The sequence below is a fragment of the Macaca fascicularis genome, chromosome 6, assembly GCF_037993035.2.
Source record: "Macaca fascicularis isolate 582-1 chromosome 6, T2T-MFA8v1.1".
Taxonomy (NCBI): Eukaryota; Metazoa; Chordata; class Mammalia; order Primates; family Cercopithecidae; genus Macaca; species Macaca fascicularis.
Window position 1 is genome coordinate 10,747,023 of NC_088380.1, and position 26,276 is coordinate 10,773,298.

The 26,276-nt window shown below is 38.2% G+C and overlaps 1 protein-coding gene across 3 annotated transcripts in view; it reads left to right on the forward strand.

Moving 5' to 3' along the window:
- Positions 1-26,276, forward strand: part of MARCHF6 (membrane associated ring-CH-type finger 6) — an 82,138-nt gene that overhangs the window by 19,293 nt on the left and 36,569 nt on the right. For all 3 annotated transcript variants that reach the window (XM_015451213.4, XM_065546098.2, XM_015451215.4), the window contains exons 2-11: positions 3,775-3,871; positions 4,729-4,802; positions 7,428-7,571; positions 12,522-12,594; positions 15,862-16,030; positions 17,066-17,255; positions 19,298-19,359; positions 19,950-19,982; positions 22,481-22,532; positions 26,061-26,119. In XM_015451213.4, coding sequence (XP_015306699.1) covers positions 3,775-3,871; positions 4,729-4,802; positions 7,428-7,571; positions 12,522-12,594; positions 15,862-16,030; positions 17,066-17,255; positions 19,298-19,359; positions 19,950-19,982; positions 22,481-22,532; positions 26,061-26,119 — 953 coding nt within the window. The remainder of the gene's footprint in view (positions 1-3,774; positions 3,872-4,728; positions 4,803-7,427; positions 7,572-12,521; positions 12,595-15,861; positions 16,031-17,065; positions 17,256-19,297; positions 19,360-19,949; positions 19,983-22,480; positions 22,533-26,060; positions 26,120-26,276) is intronic.

The window sequence follows — 26,276 nt, forward strand, 5'->3', positions numbered from 1 at the left end:
TTATATTTGCCAATCTCTTTAATACCTAGTTTAATAAGAAGCAGCTGGGTCTTTTCATCTCTAGTGCATTCATTCTGTTGTCTCATATAGCCTCTAGAAAATACCACTGCAAACTGGCAAGACAATAAGTGAAAAAGAAGTCTTAGGAGCTGGGCATGGTGGCTCATGCCTGCAATCCTAGTGCTTTGGGAGCTGAGATGGGAGGATTGCTTGAGGCCAGGAGTTGGAGGTTACAGTGAGCTATGATGGTGTCACTGCACTCCAGCCTGGGTGACACAGCAAGACCCTGTCTCTTAAAAAAAAAAAAACTTAAGTGTTACTAGGATAGTAGTTGTGTCTTTGCATTCTCTGAGTGAGAAACTTGGGATCCCAGTTCTCTCCTCTAGGCCAAGCAGAGCCCTGGGGCTTGATTTTAGAGTTGTTGGGTTTGCTTAGTATGTTGTTTCTTGGTTTGTCATTCAGAAGGACAGGGGTCTTCTGAAAAATCAGTGCTCTAATTCATGTGTATGTCTGCATACTTCTGAGTGGAGATCCGTGTCTCTCTCCCTACTCCACCTGTCCTGTTCCACCATTCGCTAGCTGGCCATCCACTTGGAGTGAGCAGTGCTTTCTGTGGGTGAGTGTACCCTGGAGTTTGCCATTGCTTTGGTCCCGACCACAGCTTTCTCAGGCCACGCAGGGCTAAGTTGCCTAGGTGGCAGTGTTTTGTATCATGAAATGAGCTCACCATGTGACCAGTTCTGTACTGTGGATATCACTCCACCTGTTGTCCTTGCATCTCACAGGCAGCAGCGTGCCAACAGGACTATCTTTACCATACCCCAGGCCGTAGTCAATGGCCTACCAGTCACGATGTTCCTGGAGGGCAGCGTCCCATGGGTGGGACACCCTTTGCCATGCTGTGGCTGCTATACCCTACTTCCTACTTGCACAGCCATCCGAGTGTGGGCTAGGGAGCCCAGATCCTATGCCTGGGATCTGTATATCCACACTTGCACCCACCCTCCCTGGTAGATCCTACAGGAGTAGCACATGCCAGTCTCAAAGGTTAATCCCCAGTGGTGGTGTGAATGGCTGGATGTGGGTTCAGCTTCTACATAGATAACTGGTTATTGTAGAACTGATCTACACCTGCGGCTGCTGTGACTCTGGTGATTCTAGGTAACCTAGATCAATCACATTTTCCCCCCACCCCTGCCATGGCCCTGTCACTCTTAGGTGGCTGTTATAGTGCCTGCTGAGGCGACCACTGTGACCAAGAATCTTAGTAATAGGGAATCTCAATTTGGTTCTGCAGAGAGAGCCTGATAAATTAATATCCTATCTAAGGAACGCAGCAGGCGTACAAATTACCCACTCCCAACCCTGGAAGATAATGATTAAAACAACATGGAACTCTTTCAAGGCCCTGTAGTTGGAAAGAGTCCACTTTAAATCCTTTAAAGAGAATCTATTGCAGGGCAAGCCTGGTGCTGGCAGCCACGGTAATCCCACTTTCAGTGTGGTGTGCTGAATTTGTGGCCATTAAAATGCTTGTTCTTGGATCTTAGGTGCTGCCGGGGTCCATTGCAAGAAAGTCCATGCCTCTTGCCTTTTGGTACCTTCCAGGCTCTTGCCTGAGTTTCCCTGGAGCTGAAGTGTGCACTTGAAGAAAATTAGTGTTCAAAGTAGTGTGGGCTGCCTGGATACTGCTGGTGGGAATCATGGAATGGGAGTGTGGTTCTATTTTGTTTGTGTCAAAACTTTGAGGAAGCTGATTAAGCAGGGCAGTTGGGGCATTAGTATTGCACCGCTAGGACTCAAATTCTGGGCCGGTAGTAAGACTGATCAGAGTGAAAGCTTTTGCCAAGGATGTTTTCGTTAACCGAGGATGAAGGTGAAAGTAGGAAGTTTAAAGAAGTTCAGGTCCTGTGTAGTTACGAACATAAATGTGATGTTGACCACTGCATTAATGCCCACGAACCACTAGCAGCTTCCAGGAAACCCTTTGGGTTGTGGTAGGGGAAAGGTCTGTGTTCAAAGCTGAATCTGAAAGGCAGCAGCAGTAGGGATGGCATAATTCTACTCAACATGAGCAACCTTACCTGCTTCCAGCACAGACAGGATTGTCCCATTGATAGTTGTTCTGTGGATGGGGGTGCATGGCTTTTCTACTCGATGAAGAGATTTGACTGGTAGTTAATCGATAACCAGGAAGACTAGCATGCTAACCAGTTAGGCCAGCATTCAGCATCCCCCAATTCAGACAAATGACATTCAGCCATCTGAGATTGAGCAGTTAGACTCTGGATCGCCCAACTGGTTAGCACACTAGTCTCCTTGGTTATCTAGTCACCAGACGGATCTCTCCACCAGCCTAGAAAAGGCATGCACCCCCACCCACAGAAGAGTAGCCACAGGTCTGTGATGCTCTTAAATGCCTGGAACCACGCACCACACTGCTCTCAGCATGTGCTCATTTGAATCCGATGGGTGCCAGAGACCCATTAAGTCCATTAGTGATGCGGATCGGGATTGTAGTAATTCCTTGTTAAGGAAGAATTCCCCGTGAGAGAGCAGGCCGAAAGTATGCATTAAGTTTCTGCTGATTCTCCCTCGATAGGCCACTAGGGATTGGCTCTTGGCCCTGACGCATAGCTGAGAACGGTCTAAAATAAAAGTTATAGCCAGGGTTCCCTAAGTGGACCCAGGTAGGAGCTTTAGAGCGAGAGTGCGAAGGATCAGTAGCGGTTCCTCCACTGTCGTGCTGCTTCGGGGCCACTCCAGGCAGGAGGACAGGCAAATGTGCCCCTAGAGCCTCGTAATGCTGGGCATGAGGGGTAAGGCTGCGGTCCAAGGACCCCTTAGCACTGGACTCCTGTCCCTTCTGCTTAAGGTGGCTTCCGGCTCATCTCTCTGTGGCCTGGTGCCTTTGTGGCTTTGGGGTATCCCCTCCCCCAACCAGTCCTTGAAGTCTGTGTGTGTGTTTCTGTGTCTGTCTACTTCACACACTTGTGGGGTGGGACGACATGAAAAGCATGTCTTCTTACTGCTGTTACTGTGGTGAGTCCTCAGATGTGTTTTGTGGAGTTTAGGCTGTTAGGACTTTAAACCATTAAATTGTTAAGACTGGAGGCCAGGCGCCGTGGCTCATGCCTGTAATCCCAGCACTTTGGGAGGCCGAGGTGGGTGGATCATGAGGTCAGGAGATTGAGACCATCCTGGCTAACACGACGAAACCCCGTCTCTACTAAAAAATACAAACAATTAGCTGGGTGCAATCGTGAGCGCCTATAATCCCAGCTACTCCGAGGCAGGAGAATGGCGTGAACCCGGGAAGTGGAGCTTGCACTGAGCTCCATTGCACTCCATTGAGATTGTGCCATTGCACTCCAGCCTGGGTGACAGAGCGAGACTCCGTCCCAAAAAAAAAAAAAGACTGGAGTTTAAAACTGTTAGGATGCCAATGGCGACCTGATTTTACATATTTCTATTATTTGTTGTGGAGAGTGCAGTTTTAAATAAAATCATCTGTTCCTGTTATTTTCAACTTTGGTTTATTTAAAAGCTGTCATACAAAGGAACAACTTTTAATACATTATTTAGGAAGTTTTTTCGTTTTAAATATACACTTGAATCGCAGCTTAATCACAACTTTCAGTTCTCCATGCTATTAATGTTTTGTCAAGTGATAGATTCTTGCTTTAATGTCCAATATTTTGGTTTATGCTTGTCTCTTGTTTTTTTTAAAAAGTTATAAGCAAAGGAAATTCAATTTTCCTTTTTCATTGACAGACATATGTAGAGTGTGTCGGTCGGAAGGAACACCTGAGAAACCACTTTATCATCCTTGTGTATGTACTGGCAGTATTAAGTTTATCCATCAAGAATGGTAAGTCATACTTTTAGAAAGTTGTGTAAGTCGGAGCTTCAGTTTTGTCATGTATACAGTAACAAGGATCATTTCAATGTACTTTCTCTGTAATTATTTTTAAAATTTTATTGTATTGTCCCGAGCACAGGAAACTAAAAAAGCCCTTTTATTGTAAAATTTCAAAAATTTGGAAAAGAAATTATCCATTAATTCTTAATACCATGGCTGTTATTTTGGTGTATCCCCTTCCAGGTACACGTGATTACCCATTGTTATTTCTACCCTGGAGAGCTTATTTTGTTCTCCGAAAGTGTTATGATTTTCTAGTTTTGCTTGGCATAATAGTAGCTTACATTTATGAATAACTTTTTGCCAAGAACTATTCTTAGTGTTTTGTACATTTCAACTTACTTAATTCTTATAAGAAAACTGTGATGAGGTAGAGTGTTATTATTATGCAGATGAGGAAACTGAAGCATAGGAAGGTTAGATAACTTGTCCTAGGCCACATAGCCAGCCAGTTAGTGGCAGAACCAGAATGCAGACCTAGCTACCAGGTACCAGTATTATCAGACCAGGATTAAAACTGATGTTGATGCTTGGAGATTCTTTTATATTCATTTTGCTTTGAGGAAATCACAGTTTTGATTAATTGAACCTTTTTTAATGGTAGAAAAATGTATTGTTTTTATGTCTAGCTGTTGTAGTTTTTTATTTTTAGAAGGCGGTTACAAAAAGTTGAGTATTCTAAATTTGAAAATTTTGAAACTAAAAGCTCTGTGATATGTACATTTTTAATAAAAACAATTTTTTCAACAAAACTGTAGGTTTCTTTGTTGTAAACTCTGTACTTATGAATCTGTTTATAATTACAGCTTAGTTCAGTGGCTGAAACACAGTCGAAAAGAATACTGTGAATTATGCAAGCACAGATTTGCTTTTACACCAAGTAAGTTCTTTAGACCTTTTCACTGCATTTGTTTGGTTATCACTCATGGCATAAAGGTGTTTAGATCAGTTGACAGAGGAAGGGGGAAAAAGTGTTTAAGTACTTTAAAACAACTATTTTCAGTTTGATTGTCTTTGATAGTAATAGGAAATATTGATATTTTATTTAGGAAAATATTTTTAAGAACTGTATGCCCTCTTTTATCACACACATGTTTGAGATTTAATTTGTGGGTTTTTGTGTTTTTTTTTTGTCTTTAAACATTTTTTTACTTTTAATTATAGAAAAGTTCGAACACATGCAAAAATCTAACAAGTCCACGTGTACCCATCACTTAGTTTCAACTCATAGCCAGTCTTGCTTTACACATGCTCTTGTTGCCTGCCTCTTTATCCTTTTATTTTTTCTCCATTATTTAAAAAATAATTCTACCATTTATAATTTCATCTGTACGTATTTCAGTATGTATCTCTAAAAGGTAAGGGTTCTTTTTCAAAAACGTAACTATAATACCGTTATCCACCTAGAAAAATTAATGATGCCTCGATTTCATCAGATACTCACTACTCTTCAAATTTGGACTATATTTTGAGTTAAAGTTGTGTAGGTTAGAATAATAGCCATAAAACTTAAAAAAATAAATAAATAGAGTTGGGGGGGGGGTCTCACTATATTGCCCAGGTTGGTCTTGAACTCCTGGCCTCAAGCAGTTCTCCTGCCACAGTCTCCCAAAGTGTTGGGATTACAGGCTTGAGCCACATTGCCTGGCCAAATAAAGTTTTAAATTACCGTTTTTTTAATGAGACTAACTTTTAAGGTCAGTGTTTCATAAGCCTTTATAAAATATTTTGCAACCTTTAAGATTTTAACTATAATTCCTGTGCCTATTAATACTTAATATGCTTCATCTTAAATAAGTAGAGGACTGTGCTGGCAGATTATTATTTGAAGCATAATTTTTCATTCTGGGATCCCCTACATTGCCTTCCCTTACAAAGGATTTTTGTGTTTTAGTTGTGTGTGTGTGGTTTCCTTTAAAGCATCTTGAGCTTCTCAATATAAATGCTGTAAATTAGTGTTTTACTTTGTTTTTATTTGATGAGTATAAATGATTAAAGTTATTACACTTTCACTTTTGGAGTTGTATATTCATCTAAAAAAGTCAATTCTGTTATTTTGTAGTAATTTTCTGTAGTACATAAAAGCTGTACAGCTTGTCAAGATTCATAGGAAACTATGACTAAATAGTTAAGTATCTTCATGAAATTCAGTTGATAGGAAATACGTGGCCTTTTACTTTGAGGCCAGAAGAAGCTTTTTTTGTACATTTTAATTTTCATTTGGTAGTTATATTCTCTATTTCTTTTATGTTTTCCAAAAAACCTCTATTATTACTGGTTTTAATGACTTACTCTTATATGCCAGATATCCTATTGAAGTCTATGATCTGTGGGCATGTGTCATTAAAAGTTGCTATTTGTGGCCAGGCGCTGTGGCTCACGCCTGTAATTCCAGCACTTTGAAAGGCTGAGGCAGGCAGATCACCTGAGGTCAGAAGTTTGAGGCTAGCCTGGCCAACGTGGTGGAAACCCTGTCTCTACTAAAAATACGAAAATCAGCCAGGCGTGGTGGCAGGCGCCTGTAATCCCAGCTACTTGGGAGCCTGAGGCAGGAGAATCACTTGAACCTGGGAGGCGGAGTTTGCAGTGAGCCGAGATTGTGCCACCACACTCCAGCCTGGGCAACAGAGTGAGACTCTGTCTCAAAAAAAAAAAAAAGTTGCTATTTGTTAATTGTTTATTTCTCAGTGTTTATGGGTGTGAACCGTTTTGTGATACTGCTCTTAAAAATTTTAGATCATTGCTTTTAAACCCTGATATATCATAAGTTCTTGTTTTGGCCTTACTGGAGAAAGAAGTGTATGTTTTTCCTTTATGTTCTTTCCGAGCTACCTGTGGTAGAGCTTTTTAATAATAAGCAGTGGTTTTTTTATTGGAGCCATTTTAAAAGGGAATCCTAAAATGTGGCAGAACCTTTCTTTTTCTGAATGTGTTGAGCCACATTTCGCAGAGTAGTGGGAAGATCTGAATTTATCGTTTGAAATTTTAAGTATTATGCTAACATTGGGAAAGTGGCTAACAAATGTCAGTGGGATGTTTGCTCCCACGTGAAATGATCTGCCGCAGACTGTTGTGCTTTTTGAGTGCTATTTAATGCTTATATTTGGGGGCGTGTTGATGGCATGTTTTCAGTTTCATCTTTTGCTCCTGTTTGCTTTATTATATCTTATAATTTGGGAAACCAGATGATTATATTGGTTGAATGTTAAAATATGTGTAAATGGGCCTTGTACGAAGTTTATGGCTATTTGCAAGGGATGTGAACATCTGTTGAATTTTTTTTCCTGCTCAGAGGCCTTTGTTGATTTCCACGTTTCACACGTGATTTGCCTCATAAATGACTTCTTGGGTAAATGTGATATTGTAACTATTTGTTTTATTTCTTTTAATAGGAAGAAAATTAAGCACAAGGCAAATATTGAAAGTTTAATATCTATTTTATATTTATGAATTAAGCTATTTTCAAATCTTCATGAAATTTTAAGTACTTTTTTTCTGCTTATAGTTTATTCTCCAGATATGCCTTCACGGCTTCCAATTCAAGACATATTTGCTGGACTGGTTACAAGTATTGGTACTGCAATACGATATTGGTTTCATTATACACTTGTGGCCTTTGCATGGTTGGGAGTTGTTCCTCTTACAGCATGTGAGTATTCATGCCTCTTATTGGAGTTATTTAAACATTGCATAACTACTTGATATTATAAAGCAATATTGCATCATATTATTATTTGATGTTTAGTTATTTGATGTCAGAATGTCACGTATTAGGAAAGCCTTATTTAGAAGATGTTCATCTGAACTAAGAATGAGTTTAACAGGTCAGTTTCTTGAATGAATATGGGAAAGAACACAGCATACAGAATGGCTAACCATGAAAGTTCATGAATGCATTGAAAAAATCAAATCATAACTGGATTTGAAGTATACTAGAGCTTTCAAGGACTACAAAAGATGGCCGGGCATGGTGGCTCATTCCTGTAATCTCAGCACTTTGGGAGGCCGAGGTAGGCAGATCACGAGGTCAGGAGTACTAGCCTGGCCAACATGGAGGCTGAGGCAGGAGAATTGCTTGAACCCAGGAGGCGGAGGTTGCAGTGAACTGAGATTGCATCACTGCACTCCAGCTTGGGCAACAGAGCAAGACTCTGTCTTGGGGAAAAAAAAAAAAAAAGGACTGCAAAAAATGAATTCTTTTGGGATTCCACAACCCTCCTTTAAAAACATACTCACATGGCCGGGTGTGGTTGCTCACGTCTGTGATCCCAGCACTTTGGGAGGCCGAGGTGGGAGGATCACTTGAGGTCAGGAGTTCGAGTCCAGCCTGACCAACATGGTGAAACCCCGGCTCTACTAAAAATACAAAAATTAGCCGGGTGTGGTAGTGTGCGCCTGTAATCCCAGCTACTCGGGAGGCTAAGACAGGAGAATCACTTGAACCCGGGAGACAGAGGTTTCAGTGAGCTGAGATCACGCTACTGCACTCCAGCTTGGGCAACAGAGTGAGATGTCACCTCAATAAAATACAAATAAAATTAAAATAAAATTAAAAAATACTCATACATGTAATGGTCCTAAATAATTGGGAGGCTTATCTTTCAGATATAGGAGGCTCTTTGGGAGGTTGATATGCTAATCAACCCCCCTAATCAATCCAAAGAATCCTCTTGGATTCTTTGTTGTTCTTATAGTCATGGGGAGAAGTATGTAGTATATGGGTGGCAGAGTATATAGATAAGAGTCATTAAACAAAATTTTAAATTAGCATAATTAATATCTTCATGTCTCCTTAAAATATGGTAAAATAATGTTGATTACCTATGGAAATGAAATTCTTGGAAGATACACCAACTAGCAGAATATAGGTACTGTTGAAGAGTGAGTTAGCTAGAAAATTGTATGAAGGAATTCTCCCAGGATGAAACTCAGAGGGACAAAGTAGTTATGAGAAGTAAATATAGAGAAATGGAGGCTAATCTAGTTGTTTCAGTATCTGTCTAGTAAGTAGTTCCACAAGGTAAAAGAGACAGTGGAGATGAGGAAACAATTGGTGTCTTTTAGATTGAAAGAGAAAGCTGACCATGGTAAAGGAAAAGTCTCATGAACCTAGACATATTCTCAAGTTTTCCAGAGCTGGGTAATGTGGCGATGGTGATAGAGGTATAGAGATTGTGTGCTTCCAGATTATCCAACAAAGTAAAGAAAATCAAAGTGGCATCAGACTTAAAATTAGCAATGTTGAATGCGCGAAGACAGTGGAAACTCAAAGTTTCATGTTTTTGAACCTAAAATTCCCTTCCTGCAAATTACTCTCAGATGGAAGGACAAACTACAGATGTTTCAATAGATGTGAGAGATTGGAAAATTTACCACCTTAAACCTTTTTGAAAAAACTGAGGATATACTCTACTAAATGAGCAAGGAATCAAAGAGAGAAAGATGTGAGATTCAAAGAAGTGTTTCATATAGCTAAGTCTCGATTGTTAATCTACAATAATTAATAGTTTTTGGGTAACAGCCTGGAACTGAAATTCCAGATGATCTTAATGTGGGAGAAATTGTGACAGGAACATAGAAATTCAAGCTTTTAAAATTGCTTATCTCATTTGTGGGGAGATTATAGATGTTCTAGATGTAGGTAGAAAAATAGAGCATAACTGTGCATTAAAAATGTAGACTAGACTCACAACTACCCAGAATTAGACTCACAGCTACATTGTTTCATTATTAATGACAAAAGTGCCACCACAGATCAGTGGAAAAAAGATGGTTTTTTCGGTAAATGGTATTGCAACAACCAGATGGCCATACAGAAAAAAATGAATCATACCATGACCTCAACGTAACCCAGAAATTAATTTGAGATAAAAGCCTGAATGTGAAAGTTAAAAAGAAACTTCTAAAGTAAAATATAGGAGAATAAGCATAAAAGAAAATATTAGTAAGTTGAACATAATTAAAGTTAAGAACTTATGTTCATCCTTAGACACTTTTAAGAATAAAAGGCAATTTAATTCTGGCACGCAAAAAAAAAAAAAAATAAATAAAAAATTGAAAGGCAAACCAAGCCATAGAATGAGCGAAGATATTTGCAGTACACATAATCCAACAAAGGACTTGTATCTAGAGTATATAAATCAATAACAGAAAGGCAAACACATCTCAGTTAAGCAGTGGACAGAAGGTCTGAACAGGTATTTCTGGAAAAACAGCTAAATATACTAAGCTCTCCATGTCTGTGGGTTCTGCAATGCTAACTGTGGAATTTGAGCATCTGTTTATTATTGAGGAGATTCCTGGAACCCATTCCCCATGGATACCAAGGGATGACAGTAGCCAATAAACACATGAAAAAGTGTTCAGCGTCGTTAGAGAAATGCAGAAGGAGGGTGACTAAAAATAAAAAGAGTAGACAGTGCCAAATGTTGCTTAGGATGTAGAGCATCTAGAACACATGTACAGTGATCGAGGAGGAGTGCATATGTTATAACCACTTCGGAAAACTGTTTGGCAGTATCTGCTGATGCTAAATATTGTATACAAATACCTTATGATCTAGCAGTTCCATTCTTGGGAATATAACTAACAGAACAAGAAGTTTCTGTTCACTAAAGAACATATGTATAAGAACGACCACAGCATTTTTATTAATAGTACTTAAAAACTGAAATCAGTCAAATGCCTATTAATAGTAGAATGGATACATTGTGGTTTATTCATGCAATGGAATACTACATAGCAGGGAAAAAGAGCTGACTGTTGTGACATGGAATAACATGGATGAATTTTATTTCTTTGACAAAAAACAAGCCAGGCACAAAATTGTGTGATTGCATGTGTGTGAAATTTTAAAACAGGTTAAATTCATCTCTAGTGATAGAGATCTGAATAGTGGTTACCTTTTGCAGGGGCTTTTGCCTCGGAAGAAGCTTGAGGGAGCCTTCTGGGGAGCTGGAAGTGTTGAACATCTTGATTTGGGTGGTGATTACCCAAGACATGTATATTTTAAGAATTCACCCATCTGTACGCTTAAGATTTATGTAAAATGTACTTTAATAAAGACATAACAAAACTCAAGGGCAACAGCTAGAAGACTAGAAATAGGATGAGTAGGAAACAGCAAATAAAATTTGGAAATTTCAAACAAAGGCAGGAAAGGAAGGGAAGGCGGAGGAAGGAAGTAGGGAAATAAAATTAAATACGTCTGTAATCATCAGGGATTAGATTTCTCTGTTACTAGAGAGCTTCATAGATGTGTAGGTATAAAACTTGCACTACTACAAGAGATAAATACAAAGCAGCACAGGTTAATGCTAAAGAGATACAAAAATAGTTTTGTTAGCAAATGGCTAACCAGAAAACTGGGCCTTGAAATACATAAAACAGTCACAGTCATAGTGGAAGACTTACATGCCTCTCTGAAATCAGTAGATGAAATAGGCAAAAGTAAGGACTTATAAGATTTAACAGTTATTAATCACAAGCTTGTTTTCTGTTCTGACTTGTTTATATACAGATACGCACAATTTAAATTACATCACACGATACATATTCTGTAACTTTTCTCTTTAGCTTAGCATCGTATTCTGGTGGTCTTTCCATGTAAGTGAGTGTTCTGCTGCCCTTTTTTTTTTTTTTTTTAATGGTGCACAGCACTCTGTAGTAAGAAGGCCTATTGCATATGAATCCATTTACCTATCTAAACATTTGGTTTGTCAGTTTTACATTGTTACAAGCATACTTGCGTGAGTATTTTATAAACACATGTAAGTAATTTTTATTACAGAAATTCTTTTCCTACCTTTCCATTTTGACTTGGTTTTGAAAACAGCCATTGAAGTCACTGAAAATCTGAACTGAAGTCTCTGATACAAGGCTATATAGGGAATGCTTAAGCTAATACACAAATACTGGTTTGAAAGAAAGCCTCAGGTTTTTATTCTTGTGCCCCATTTTCACATCTGTGGTCTGTTATCTCATTCTGTCTAGAATTCTGCCTTCCTAACTAAAAGACTTTCTGCCTTGATAGCAGTACATTCACCCAAACTTTGTCTTTCTCTAAATGGCCAGAATTTAGAGTAATATATTCTGTATTTTAGAGAACCTCTGAATCTGTGCTTTTAAAATACTGATTGTCAGGTTGCCATTTATGGCATTGCAGTACATACTGTACTGAAAAATTCTCTTAATTTCAAAGACTTATACTTCCAAAACTGAAACATTTTATTGTCATGAGCAGACTTAATGAATTTTGGAATTCTAGAATTTAAAAAATTCTTTATATTATAATTTTGGAGATCTTTACTTTAGATTTTGCTTTTCAAATATCTAAGCTCATTCAATTAAAAAAAAAAAAGTAAACCTAGAGAGAATCTAAGCACTAAACATGATTGTGTAACATTTACTCTTGATTGTCACTCTATTTGTGCTTGATCATGTTTTTAAAAATTTAATATTTTGAGACTTAGGTTTGTAAAGACTAAATGTTTATTTCAGTGGCATTTGTGGTGTTCCACTTTACTTCTGCTTTCTTGAGCAGCTATATGAGTTCATGATGCGAGTTGTGACTGTATGCCATCATGCTCTTTTTCGGTAGGCCGCATCTACAAGTGCTTGTTTACTGGCTCTGTGAGCTCACTACTGACACTGCCATTAGATATGCTGTCGACGTGAGTATTGAACCTGTGTGATGAATGTTGCATGATGTAGATGATGCTTGCTTTTTTCCTTGCATATTTGTTTTTATTATAATTTGTAAATTCTTCTGTTTTGAGAAAAAATAATTTATGTCTATTACACTAACAGTTTTAGCTGCAGTAGAAGTAGCTGATAAATGTAAATGACATTTCTTTTAAAACATACCTGTTTCATGGGACTGTTTTGTAATGATGGGATGACTTTTCTTTCTTTTTTTTTTTTTTGAGATGGAGTCTTGTTCTGTTGTCCAGGCTGGAGTGCAGTATTGCTATCTCGGCTCACTGCAACCTCTGCCTCCTGGGTTCAAGTGATTCTTCTGCCTCAGCCTCCCTGGTAGCCCGCTACCATGCCTGGCTAATTTTTGTATTTTTAGTAGAGACAGGGTTTCACCATGTTGGCCACATTGGTCTCAAACTCCTGACCTCAGGTGATCCACCCGCTTCGGGCTCCCAAAATACGTGGATTACAGGCATGAGCCACCGCGCACAGCTGGGATGACTTTCTAAATAGGCTGTCATGCAGTTTGAGATATATGCTACTGTCTTATGTTCATAAGAGTTTTTTTTTTTTTTTTTTTTAAATGGAGCCTCACTCTGTTACCTATGGTAGGGTGCAGTGGTGTGATCTCTGCTCACTGCAACTTCTTCCTCGTGGGTTCAAATGATTCTCCTGCTTCAGCCTCCTGAGTAGCTGGGATTACAGGCGTGTGGTCCCAAGCCAGGCTAATTTTTTAAAAATTTTTAGTAAAGATGGAGTTTCACCATGATAGCCAGGCTCATCTCAAACTCCTAACCTCAAGTAATCTGCCCACCTCAGTGTCTCAAAGTGCTGAGATTACAGGCATGAGTCACTGTGCTTGGCCAAGAGTTCATTTTAATATGTTTTTAACATGCACATTTGAACTCAGATTTATTTTTTAAATGTTTTCCATGATTATTAGAATATAAATGCTAAAAACTTGCCTGTAGTTACTTTACTATATCTTGACATTAAGCATTCTTGCTTGCCTTATATTGGCAGGCTTCTTTTTTCCTCTGACCTGATTGGTTTGAGGGTCACCTGAATTGCTTTCAGTAGACTATTCATTGACTACAGAGGACCACTGGAAGCCTAGTGGGGCTAGTCAAACTAAATTACAAACATGGCTTGGTTTTATAGTCCTAAGCTGCCTTTTACAGTTTGAAAAATTGAGCCAGTTTTTCTGATAGCCGTTGTGGCCAAACTACTTTTTTTTTTTCAGTAATATTTTGTACTCTACAGAATTTTTTTTTTTCTGTGAAATTTTACTTTAAATTTCCTTGGTGTCTTATCAGTTTCTATATATTCTGTAGCTCAGTAATTGAGGTCATCTCTAGGTGCACTGTATCAGTTATCTATTGCTGCAAAACAAACTGTCCCAAACCTTAGTGGTTTAAAACAACTACCATTTTATTTGCTTATAATTCTGGGGTCAGCAGTTTGGGCTGGGCTCAGCTGAACTTTTCAACTATTGGGCTTGCTTAGGTCACTCAGCTGTTTTACTGAGACTTAATGATCTAAGATGGTTTATCTGAGATGCCTTGGTTCTCCTCCTTATGGCCTCTTATCTTCTGGAATGCTAGTGGGGCTTCTTTACATGGTAGTCTCAGGGCAGCATTCTAAAAGGGCAAGAGAGGAAGCTTGCAAGCCCTCCTCTGGGCTCTGGAACTTAGGCAGCATCACTTCTCTCCAGGATTCACAAAACCAGCCCAGATTAAAGGAATAAGCGAAAAGGACTAGAGTTTGTCACCAAATGTTTAAAATCTGTAACAAACAGTTAGGATTATTGCTGATGGCAAGGAAGATATAAAGGGGATATTTTGGTCCAAACCTTTCAGAATGTAATAGCCTGGAGAGTTCCTTAGTAAGGTGGTAGTTAGGATTCCTCTTTTGATTCAGGACATACTGCAGACTATATTTTCTAGGGGCCATGCCAGTTTAGTTTAAGTTTGGCGCTGGTGGGTCAAGGTCTACCAGATTGACCCTTCTCAGGTTTTCTATGGAGGAAAAAAGTGATTCCATTAAAATAATGGATTTTCCAGTGGCTGATAGTTCAGAGGTGTTTGAGTTATCTGTGAATAATTCTGAAATCATAAACATGGACTAGGGAAGGAAAGATAAGCCTCTTAAGTAAGAGAGGAAAAGGAGAAAGTGGTCCTTGGTATCACAACATGTGATGCATTTTCTTGTATGATTACCAAAGGAACCGTACTTCACCTTTCTGGATTTGTTGAGAAACGAATACACTTTTGGTATATTTGCATTTAGCATCAAAACTTGATTTGCTTTCTGAATGAAAAACTTTTTTTTTGAGATAGAGTCTCACTCTGTACCCATGCTGGAGTGCGGTGGCTCAATCTTGGCTCACTGCAACCCCCACCTCCTGGGTTCAAGCCATTCTCCTGCTTCAGCCTCCCGAGTAGCTGGAATTATAGGCGCACACCATCATGCCTGGCTAATTTTTGTATTTTTAGTACAGATGGGGTTTCACTGTGTTGGCCAGGCTGGTCTCAAACTCCTGACCTCAAGTGATCCGCCTGCCTTGGCCTCCCAAAGTGCTGGGATTACAGGCATGAGCTACCACGCCTGGCCAAGTGACAAACTTCTATAAAATTTGTAATAGACCTCTTTGTCTTACATATGGCATCCTGAATATCTCTTAACCTTCATTTCTTTATGTTGTCATTAGACTTGTCTGGAGGAGCTTCTCCTCTTTTCTGATTTGATGATTCTATTAATTTGTGTGAGTTCAGGTGTCAGCTAATCACATTTTTAAACGTGTGTAAAATAAGGATACAGAAATTCTTAGAGTTGGACAGAGTTTTTAACCTTTGGTAAATTACATAAGTTTAATGCATGGCCTTTGTCAAGTATTAGACTGCTTTTGTCTTTTTTGCTTTCTGCCTTTCTGTTTCTAGGCCATTTTCAAAAGATAGGCTATGGATAGGTAATTTCCATATAGTTTTGATGGTATTTGATGCCTAAATAAGATACATAATACAAGTATATAAATATGTATAGGTTCTCTTATAAATAGAATTTCACCATAATCACAAATAGTTCTGTTGGAGAAACTTGAGATTTTCATCCAAAAAATTATTATTTATTTTTCTGGCTGTTTTTTTCCTGAGACTTAGTGTAAAATAAAACATTTTATCTTTATTTTCCTAATTTTAAGTGTTCTTTGGATTAATTATATGTACTTTTTTTTTTTTTAATAGGGAAAATTTGTTGGCAGATTGTTTGCAGGGTTGTTTTGTGGTGACATGCACACTGTGTGCATTCATCAGCCTGGTGTGGTTGAGAGAGCAGATAGTCCATGGGGGAGCACCAATTTGGTTGGAGCACGCTGCCCCACCCTTCAATGCTGCGGGACATCACCAAAATGAGGTAACTCCCCTTCTCCAAAATTGATTTTACTTAGGTAGGTCATGAGAATTATTGTCTCTCTCTAAGACTCAAACTCTTGACTTCCATGTCCCTCATAAATGTTCTTTTGTTATTAGAAAGGAGGGCAGTGGAAAGGTTTGGGTGAAGATGAAGAGAGATGTGAAAAATCAAGAAAGTGTTGTTATAACTTTGCCTCTTAATTTTCTAGCTAGAGTAGGGACGGCATTGGGGGTATACTAAAGTCCGTGTGCACAATCTTACCCACTGAGCAGAAGTTTGAAAACATTTCCTCAAGTGTTTGTTAACAGAATTAAGTTGCGTATATGTATATATGTATGTGCATTTTTAAAAAAATGTATTTTCATCCCTGATGCTGTCAATAAAGACAAAGGCTGTCCTATAAGGAGGACTACAGAATGATGTTTTTAAGAGAGTAAGGTTTGTTAACCATTTTCTATAATGGTTTGTGAACTGTTAATCCACTAAATTATACTGAACGAATATGTGCACTATGAAGTGAGGTTATGTTCCTATATACTAAAATTGATCCCACATCGGATACATTTAAAAAAGATGTCTTTGAAAGGTTTTCTTTTTAAAAAGAGTTTGGTAGAGTTTATATTTGTTTTCTAGTTTTTTGTTTGTTTTGTTTTTTTGAGATTGGGTCTTGCTCTGTCACTCAGGCTGGCGTGCAGTGGCATGATCCCACCTAACTGCAGCCTTACAACCTCCGGGCTCAAGAGATCCTCCTACCTCAGCCTCCTGAGTAGCTGGGACTACAGGTGCAAACCACCATGCCTGGCTAACTTCTTAATTTTATGTAGAGACAGGGTCTTGCTGTGCTGGCCAGGCTGGTCTTGAACTCTTGGGCTCAAGCAATCTGCCTGCCGTCGCCTCCCAAAGTGCCAGGATTACAGGCATGAGCCACTACACCTGGCCTAGTTTGTTTGTTTGTTTTAGCAAGAATAATGTGATTTGGAAACAGAGCAAAACAGACAAGTGGATCTAAATTTCTGGGCTTTTCTGTGATTTTAGGCTCCAGCAGGAGGAAATGGTGCAGAAAATGTTGCTGCTGATCAGCCTGCTAACCCACCAGCTGAGAATGCAGTGGTGGGGGAAAACCCTGATGCCCAGGATGACCAGGCAGAAGAGGAGGAGGAGGACAATGAAGAGGAAGATGACGCTGGTGTGGAAGATGCGGCAGATGCTAATAACGGAGCCCAGGGTAATGGCTGCTTGTGTGTCCTCAGTCTTCAGCACTGCAAATCTGTTCTCAACTTGCATTGAGGAAAAGGGCTGGCATTTTCAAATTTTAATGTTGTGAAGTTCTATTTCTAACTTATTTTTACTTTATTTTGGCAAACTGGCATTTATGGATGTACATAAATATGTTTTTTTCTATGAAACAGCATGTTTTATGTTTTAAAATCCTTTTTACACAGGGACTTTTTTTATAGGATAGATAGGAAGAAATTATTTTTTAAGTTGGATTAGGTACTACTTTTTTTAAAATAAAGGACTTTGGTACAGATTTACCACATTCATTTGCTTCTGTCTTTCCATGTCCCTTGAGTCAGTGCAATTTTTAAAATTGAAAAAGAATCTTGAAGTGTATACTGCAGACAAGGTGCCATCCAAATAAATCAATGTCTCATTTTCTAGCAGTGTAAACTCTAGCATATAAAATAAGATCCAAGACAGGAGGTGGGTAGATCACTTGAGGTCGTCAGGAGTTTGAGACCAGCTTGGCCAACATGGTGAAACCCCATCTCTACTAAAAATACAAAAATTAGCTGGGCGTGGTGGCACACACCTGTAATCCCAGCTACTTGGGAGGCTGAGATAGGAGAATCACTTGAACCCAGGAGGCAGAGGTTGCAGGGAGCTGAGATCATGTCACTGCACTCCAGCCTGGGTGACAGAGCAAGATTGGGTCTCAAAAAAAAAAAAAAGATCCAAGACAGAGTCTGCCAGTCAGCTGTCGGTCACTCACTTCCCCTCCTCCCTCCCACCACAGTTTTTCTGTCAAGCTTTGCGCTGTCTCTAGGTCTGCTTGGCATGCCTGATACTTGATTGTCTCTTTGTGTCAGGCACTCTGTTAGACGCTGAGCATGTAACTGCGACCAAAACATTAGACTGCTGCATTCCTGGAGTTTCTGGTTTAGTGAAAAAGTAGGAAAGACATGTTGTGTGATAAGTGTTGTGCAGGTTGCTCTGAGGATGCCGTTGGGGAGAGACCTATTTAATTAATTTACTTTTTTTTGAGACAAGGTTTTGCCCTGTCACCCGGGCTGGAGTACAGTGGCAGGAACACAGCTCACTGCAGCCTTGACCTTTTGGGCTCAAGTGATCCTCCTACCTGAACTCCCCAAGTAGCTGGGACCACAGGTGTGTGCCACCATGCCCAGCTAATTTTGTTTTTGTTTTTGTTTTCCTTGGTAAAGATGGGTTCTCCCTGTTGTCCTGGCTGGTCTTGAACTCCTGGGTGCAAGTGATCCTCCTGCCTCAGCCTCCCAAAGTGCTAAGATTACAGGCATGAGCCATTTTGCCCAGCCGAGACCTGTCTTAAATAAGGTTTCCCAGGTAGCTCAGAGTACCTGGTATTTGAGCTGAGACCTCTGAAGGATGATGAAAAGTGGCTTGTGTAATGGTAACAGGGAACCTTTGCAGGGAGAGGTCAGAGGCTCTGCGAATACAGCTTGCTGCTACCTTTGGGTCTGGCTATTATTTCCCTCCCTTGATCTAATACAGTAGCTCCTAACTATTCTTTCTCCTTCCATTCTTGCTCCACATAATTCATATTACTCTGCTGCCTTTAAATCTTTCAGTAGTTTTCCCATTACTAAAGAATAAAATCCAGACTCCACATTCCTCTTGTATGATCTGATTTCTGTCTTCTGCTACCCATATCATTACTCAGAATGTCCTCGTCCCCTGGTTTCCTTTTCTCAAATCTGCCAGATTCTTTCCTGGCTTAGAGCTATTGAGTTCCTCTCTTTCACATAACCCTGTTTGTTCCCTTTCTGGCATTTATCTCAATCTAGGATTACATTACTTTATATGTAGTATATATTTATATGTATGTTTTTATTCTTATTTGTTCCCTGACAAGCAAATACTTGGTATGGAAATGTGGCTTAGCTTCTCAACAACAGCTTACAAAGTACTAAGTTTTACTATTTTTAGTGCATTTTATTATTTTTTTATTATTTATTATTTTTAGTTCAAATTCCATTAGTAATCTTTAAATTGCAATTATATTTTCAGATGACATGAATTGGAATGCTTTAGAATGGGACCGAGCTGCTGAAGAGCTTACATGGGAAAGAGTAAGACCTTTTTCTGTCAAGTATCCTGGTGTTTTAATCCTAAAATATATTTTAAACTTTGTTATATTTAGATGTTATGGTTACAGTTGATGAAAAGTTACTGGAATTTTCATTCCTAGTGAAAGTTAAGTGATATACTGTTTGTGGTGAAAATATTGTGATGTTGATGGCTTTTTCTTCTCTCTTACGAAACCTTGTTCCATTTAGGAAATGTTTTACCTGAAATTGTGGACTTTTGAAAAACAAAATAACAATTTAAATTTAAATAGTATTTTCATGCTTCAGTTGACAAAATAATACAGTTATATTATGAAGTAGTCTTAATTAGCTCTATATCTTCAGTAACGAATCCAAGATGGAATTTTTTTAGACTTTATAAATCATGTAATTTTGAGTAAAAGGAGACTCAAAATATAAAACTGTCATTCAGAAACAGAAATTTTTTTATTTTCTGAAAATGATAGGAAGTAATGGAAAGTTGTGGATGGAGGACTATATTTAAAGATATTGAAAAGAAAATGAGGCTTTTCATAAATTAGGATAGAAAGTTCTGTTGAATCTTAATGCTTATCGTTTTTGTTTATTTTTAGATGCTAGGACTTGATGGATCACTAGTTTTTCTGGTAAGTGAAACTAATTAATTTATTTATGTATTTATTTTTATAACGGAGTCTCGCTCTGTCACTCAGGCTGGAGTGCAGTGGCGAGATCTCGGCTCACTGTATCCTCTGCTTCCTAGGTTCACACCTTCTCCTGCTTTAGCCTCTCGAGTAGCTGGGACTATAGGAGCCGGCCACCACGCCCAGCTAATTTTTTGTATTTTCAGTAGAGATGAAGTTTCACCGTGTTAGTCAGGATGGTCTCAATCTCCTGACCTCGTGATCCACCCACCTCGGTTTCCCAGAGTGCTGGGATTACAGGCGTGAGCCACTGCACCCCGCCAAAGCGAATTCTTTTTAATAACAGAATTGGAGTTGTCTTAGTGATTCAGAAACTTCACATTTATAGTATGTAGTAAAGGTCAAGATGCCTTTTGGCTTTTGATTACTTTATATGTTGAAGATTGTATGTTTAGTGTGCTGAAAATATTAAAAAAGCATAAAGGTAATAACTATTTTTTAAAAATTATTAAATATTTGATTTTTAGTAAAGAAAATAAACTTCAAAGTTAATGGTAGTTAAAAAGAACTTGGTCTTCTTTTAAAGTTCCATCTTGCAGTGTTTATTGCCTGTACTGGTGGAAGCAAAGTGGTTTTTCATATTTACACAGTTAGACACCCCAGGCTGATGTTAGGTTTTCCTGTTTGCTGAACCCCACCTATCTTTACCTAGGAACTCTGCCTTATTAGTAAAGGTTGCAACTCTAAGGTGAGAGCAATTCTTTAAAGAAGTTGTTCTTTAAAGAAGAAATGATGCTGTTTTCAGGTCCTGTAATATGAAGTTATTTGCCATTTGAGATTTTTAAATAGCTTAAGATGACTTTGGCTGCAGGTAGCAGAACCCTACTGGTTGGAACATTAATAAAACAGGAAGTCCAGAGGAAGAATGAGCTTGAGGTTGCTTGATCCGTAAGCCCAACAATGTCCTCAGAGACCCAGATATCTCCATCTATCTCCTTTGCTGTCCTCAGTGTTGGCCTTCTCCTCAGGCTGGCTCCAGATGTTAACCAGAAGAGGATGTTGAATTTAGCAGTGTGTAGATTTTTAGGAACATATCTGGTATAATTCCACAGTTTAGTGGGAATGTGGTATTAATGAGCTTCTAGTCATGGTTTGATCACAGTCAGTATAGAAAGCATTATTTGGCCACATACTGATTTATATTTATTACCCTGCCAGTTCCTCATAAATGACGGACAGAAGTCGTTAAGGTAGTGGTGTTGACTGAAACCCATTTGAATTATTGAAAAAACTTTTGACAGGATGAATTCATTATTTTAGTAAAAAATATTTAATATGAAGACGTGTGCTAGCTATTGTGATAGGCACTGGGGAGTTCAGTGGTGAATGAGACAGGGTCCCTGTTCTCAAAGATGCACTATATTGAGGTAGAGAGAAATGCACATGTAAACAAGGAACGTTTTGGAGACTCAGTGACAAAAAGTGTGCACAGGACACAAGGGGCACAAAAGGGAGTTTGATTAGGTCTTTCTTAGTGGAGTGGAGTTTGTCAGCAGGAGATTTTCAGTGAAGATAACTTAGAGGTTGAAGCATAAAATATGTTGGGGATAGGGAAAATTTAGGAGCCCTTAAGGCAGAGAGGTTGAAAAAATTGAGCCAGCATGGTGAGAAGAAATGTAGTAGTCATTTACAAACTAATTACCCTTCTTGCTGGTTGGATTTGTGGAAGATTAGGGGACCTGAACAGAGAAATCCTTTTTTTAGACAAAAGATCTTTCGAAGGATCATTTAACCTGATGGTTAGGGAAGGTCGTGGGCATAAATGAATGGACTTGGGCAGTCTGGTCAGTGTCAGCATGGGGCATAGCTAAAGTGTGTGCAACATGGCTGAAGGAATAGGTAGACAGCTGTCACCTTAGAGGCGACAGTATGTAACTGTGGGAGGTGACCAGATGGTCAGGTGAGACAGGACAAAGAAAATTAGCGCACCACAGGGAGTGGGGGGACCAGAGGGAGATCAAGCTAGAGTTTTCCAAAGGAGAGGTAGCCAGGCAGTAGTGGCCTTGTAGGTGTCAAGAAAGAAGAGTAGATGTTGAAAGAAACACTGCAGTTGACATTAACGTGATGTTTACAATTAATTTGGCTTTCAAATTTTTCTCCATTTGAAATTTTTGGTGTCATTTGATTTAAATGAAATCTGGTATTTATGAAAATCTATGTAATTTGTGTTAGATTATTTCTAAAAAGGAAGTATTTATAAATGAATTTGTTTTTTCTACATGTAACATTTTTGAGTTGTATTAGGCTTAGTTGTATGAGCTAGCTAATGAAAAATGAAAATTACATATTATGTCTAGATTGAAATCCCAAAACAATAGAGGGAAAATTTCAATCTTAGCTGTTTTTAGTATTTGGTTCTAGCTAAATAAGTGGAATAGTCCAATTAAACATATATTAAATATGAATTGAATATGCTTTGTTGATGCTTTTTTTTCCTTTAGGAACATGTCTTCTGGGTGGTATCTTTAAATACACTGTTCATTCTTGTTTTTGGTAAGTTGTGTTTGTGCTTTTATTTTTTTATAGTTTTATGGTAGGAATTTAGTTTTGTAGGAGCTTTGTTATAGATTTTTTTTTTAACATAAGAATAAATACTAAGTGGTATATGAAAATAGTTTCAGATACAAATACCTGTATAGATAGGCCCCAGACAGACAGATACTTTCCTAAGCAGCAGTGACTGTAGTTACCTACTTGTCTCTCCTTCTGTTTTTGTTTTTGTTTTTTTTTTTTTTGGTAGAAGCTGGTTTTAGACTGACTTGAGAATACACAGTTTCCCACTTCTGGAATTACTTTTATGCTGATTGTCTTTGTGCTCTTCCCTATGGTGGAAGATCTTGTTTTCATCTGTCAAAATCCTAACCATTGCCTTCTAGAGATCTTGACTTGGGAGCTGTTACCAGAGCTGGGTGTAGGCTTGTGGGAAGACAGTAAGCCTTCCCCAAATGTGAGCCCCCCTTAGAACCAGATTCCAGGACTTGCAAAATCACTTCCAAGCACTTCTGTGGGGGCAGCTGTGAGGATTCTTTGACAACACACGGTGGTCCTTCCCATTGGGAGTAATTAGAGAAAGAAAGGCAAGGTTGAGGAGACACTGTTGACAGAGGTTTTTCTCCTTACCAGAAGAGGTAAGGAAAACTAAGTTGAGTAAACCAAGGCCTTAGAATTCAGTTTCTGTATCTCTGAAGGGTGAGGAGGTAGAGTCTGATAGAATGGGGTTACTGTTAGGTGTCCTATGGTTTGTGTCTCAGAGACCTCAGGCAACATATCCCTATATAGGGATAATCTATGAGAAATTCCTTCCTTAGTACCTAGGATTTACCCCTTAGTTCTGCTGAAGAGGATGAGGAGCGATTTCCCGGCTTCTTCCACCAAATTGCAAGTTATTTGCTCTGTTGGGGACTACATTGTGACGTGTAAAGCAGATGTCTTTAATAAGAAGCCATGTGGTGTAAGGGGCTTTGAATATTTGGACTGAGGATGAGACAAAAAATTAATTTCTGTATATTATGTGTAAAAGAGGAAGAGAAATTTACTTGTATTTTATAAACAGTATTTCGGATACTTCCATTGATTTCTTAATTTTTAGTAGATACTCACAAAATTGCAGATTTAATAGGAAGCTCATTCTTTGTTCACCTTGCATGTGGGGGTGTCTGTATGTTATTCTGCATTTATTTTTCATTATGTGAAATAATTCATATATAGACTGAAACTGTTTTGATCTCGACTATTTGTTTTTGAGAGAAAAAATGATCTATAGATTTAGGTCTTTACTCTTGCAGAAAAGCTTAATGCTAAATTAATGTTTGTAGAAACAGGTCACATTTAAAACATGAATTATACAAATAAGAACTCTCATTTATAGAAATCTAAGTAAATAGAAATTATAGAAATCTAAGTAAAGCTTTTTCTAATCCAACCTCCTGAGCTTATACTGCGAAAAGAATTTTCTTAGTAAACTTATGTTTTTTATATAGTTAGGATCTTTTGGAAATGAAACAAGTTTTCTTCCATTAGGAACATACTTTTTTCTTTTAATCATTGGGATTAAACACCCTCCTGTTTTTTTCCTGCATGGGTTGCTCTGTTGGAAGTTTTCTATAGGCAGTGTTTTGACTCTTGTGGTCATACGCTTTGCAGAAATATAATTTGACAAAGCTGTGGTCTTCCAGTAGAAGGTGACAATCCTGAGAAATTGTCCTTTTTCCATTAGTTTGTGCGTAATGGGATAGAAAACTATTGTCACAACTGGTGTTTAAGGTTAATAATTATTTAATACCTCTGCAAATAGAGTTAAAACTTACCCTTCCCAGGGGCCTAGTTGAGTCGTCTCCAGACTGGGATATGAGAGCAAAATAGGCAAAATTCAACATACAGCTTTTTTTCTTACCTTTTAAAATTTCTTCTGCTTTATATTACACACAATATGTTAGTAAACTAATACATATATATATAATTTATAAATAAATTTAAATATATTGGGAATACATGTTCAAAAAGATTCCTACCCATGAAATAGTGAGAAAGGGTTAGAGGCCAGATCCCTAGTAGGTTCACTCTGACTTCTGTGATTGAGTTTCTCACTTCCCTGGTAATCTGTGCTGTCAATTTATTTCTACCATAAAGAAAAGATAACTGCATTTTATTATTAAGAATGAAGTAAAATTTAGCCAGAAAGACTTGAGGAAAAAGAAGACTATAAAAATTCTTACTATAAAGATTTTAAAAAGATTTTCATACTTAGCTATAATGCCATTATCTCACCTTACAAAATTATTAGAATTTAATATTTTCCAATAATCCATCATATTCAAACTTTCTGGGTTGTCCCTTGGATACCATTTTGCAGTTGGTTTCTTTGAATGAAGATCCAAATAAGGTCCACATATTACTTTTAGTTGTTAAGTCATAGGTTATTAGTCTTTTAATCTAGAGTACTCTTCTCTTTGGTTCCCCCAACTCACCCTATTTGGCCATTGATTTGTTGCTGGGATTAGGTTAACTGTTCTTGCAGCATGTCGTGTTTTACATCTGTCCATCTGCTTCCCAGATGTCCTCTGCCTTTATCCTTTGTCTCCCATATTTCTCTTAAACTAGAAGTCAGATCTAAGGGCCTTAATTAGATTCAGGTTCAATACATCTGGGACAAATCCATCACTGGTCACACTGTGCCTATTAATAGTGTATGTGAGGAGCTGAGATACTTATGTTGGATTATCCACTTTTATCACTGGATTCAGGTTATATCAACCTGGGCCTCTAATCTTAGGTTTTATTTTTCCCTTTACCATTAGAAGATAATCTGTTGGGAGTGATATTTTAGTGTCTTACAGTGTTCCATCAACCTTCCACTTAATGATTTTTGTTAGCTCTTAATGGTCCTTGCCATAATCACTTACTGTGTTAGGGGTGGCAAAATGGTGATTTTTAAATTGTCATTTTTTACATTTATTGGCTGACTTTTCTGTAAAGAAGAAGAAATTCTTATCAATTTGGGACTATTCAGTCAACCTGAACCTGTTTGTCCAGGACAAGTAGGACAGATGCTTATTTTTTTCTCATTAATTTTAGTTTTCAGAATAAGGAATTGGCACATTAACTATTCCAGTTGGTGTGCTAACTGCTTCCAAAACATGAAAGTGTTTTATTTGATGTTGCTTTTTCTCTTTTCATGATTATTATTTTGGGCTTTTCCTTTTTTGAGCATCATAAGCTCGTGGATTTGTATATGTTCAGTGTTTTTCCATCAGTTTTGGTCATTATTCTTTTTGATGCTCATATTCTCTCTTTGGCCTGTTTTCACAATGGTTTCTCTGTTGATTTGGCATGGCCTTATTAGACCTTAATAACTTGGTTGTTCTCTAGTTACAGAGAATGTCCTAGGCAGTGTATTTTTAGCCTAGTTCTGGAATCTTTCATTTCTCCAAGAAGCCCTGGTTCCTTTTAGTGGCGGATTGTAGTAGGAGTGTACATTGTTTTGATGTTGAAGTTTTCATTGAGTTTTTTCCCCCCTTTTAGCATTTTGCCCTTACCATATTGGTCATTTCTCCCTTGTTGGTTTGGGATTTGAAGAACACGTGAGTATAATACTTTTACAAAATTATTTTCATTCATTACTCCCAAATGTGATTATTAATCAAATAGCATTCTAAAGAGTTACATCATTTCTTAATTGGCATTATGCAAGGGAATAGTTAGGCAATACCCGTCTCTCTCTTTTTTTTTTTAAATAAC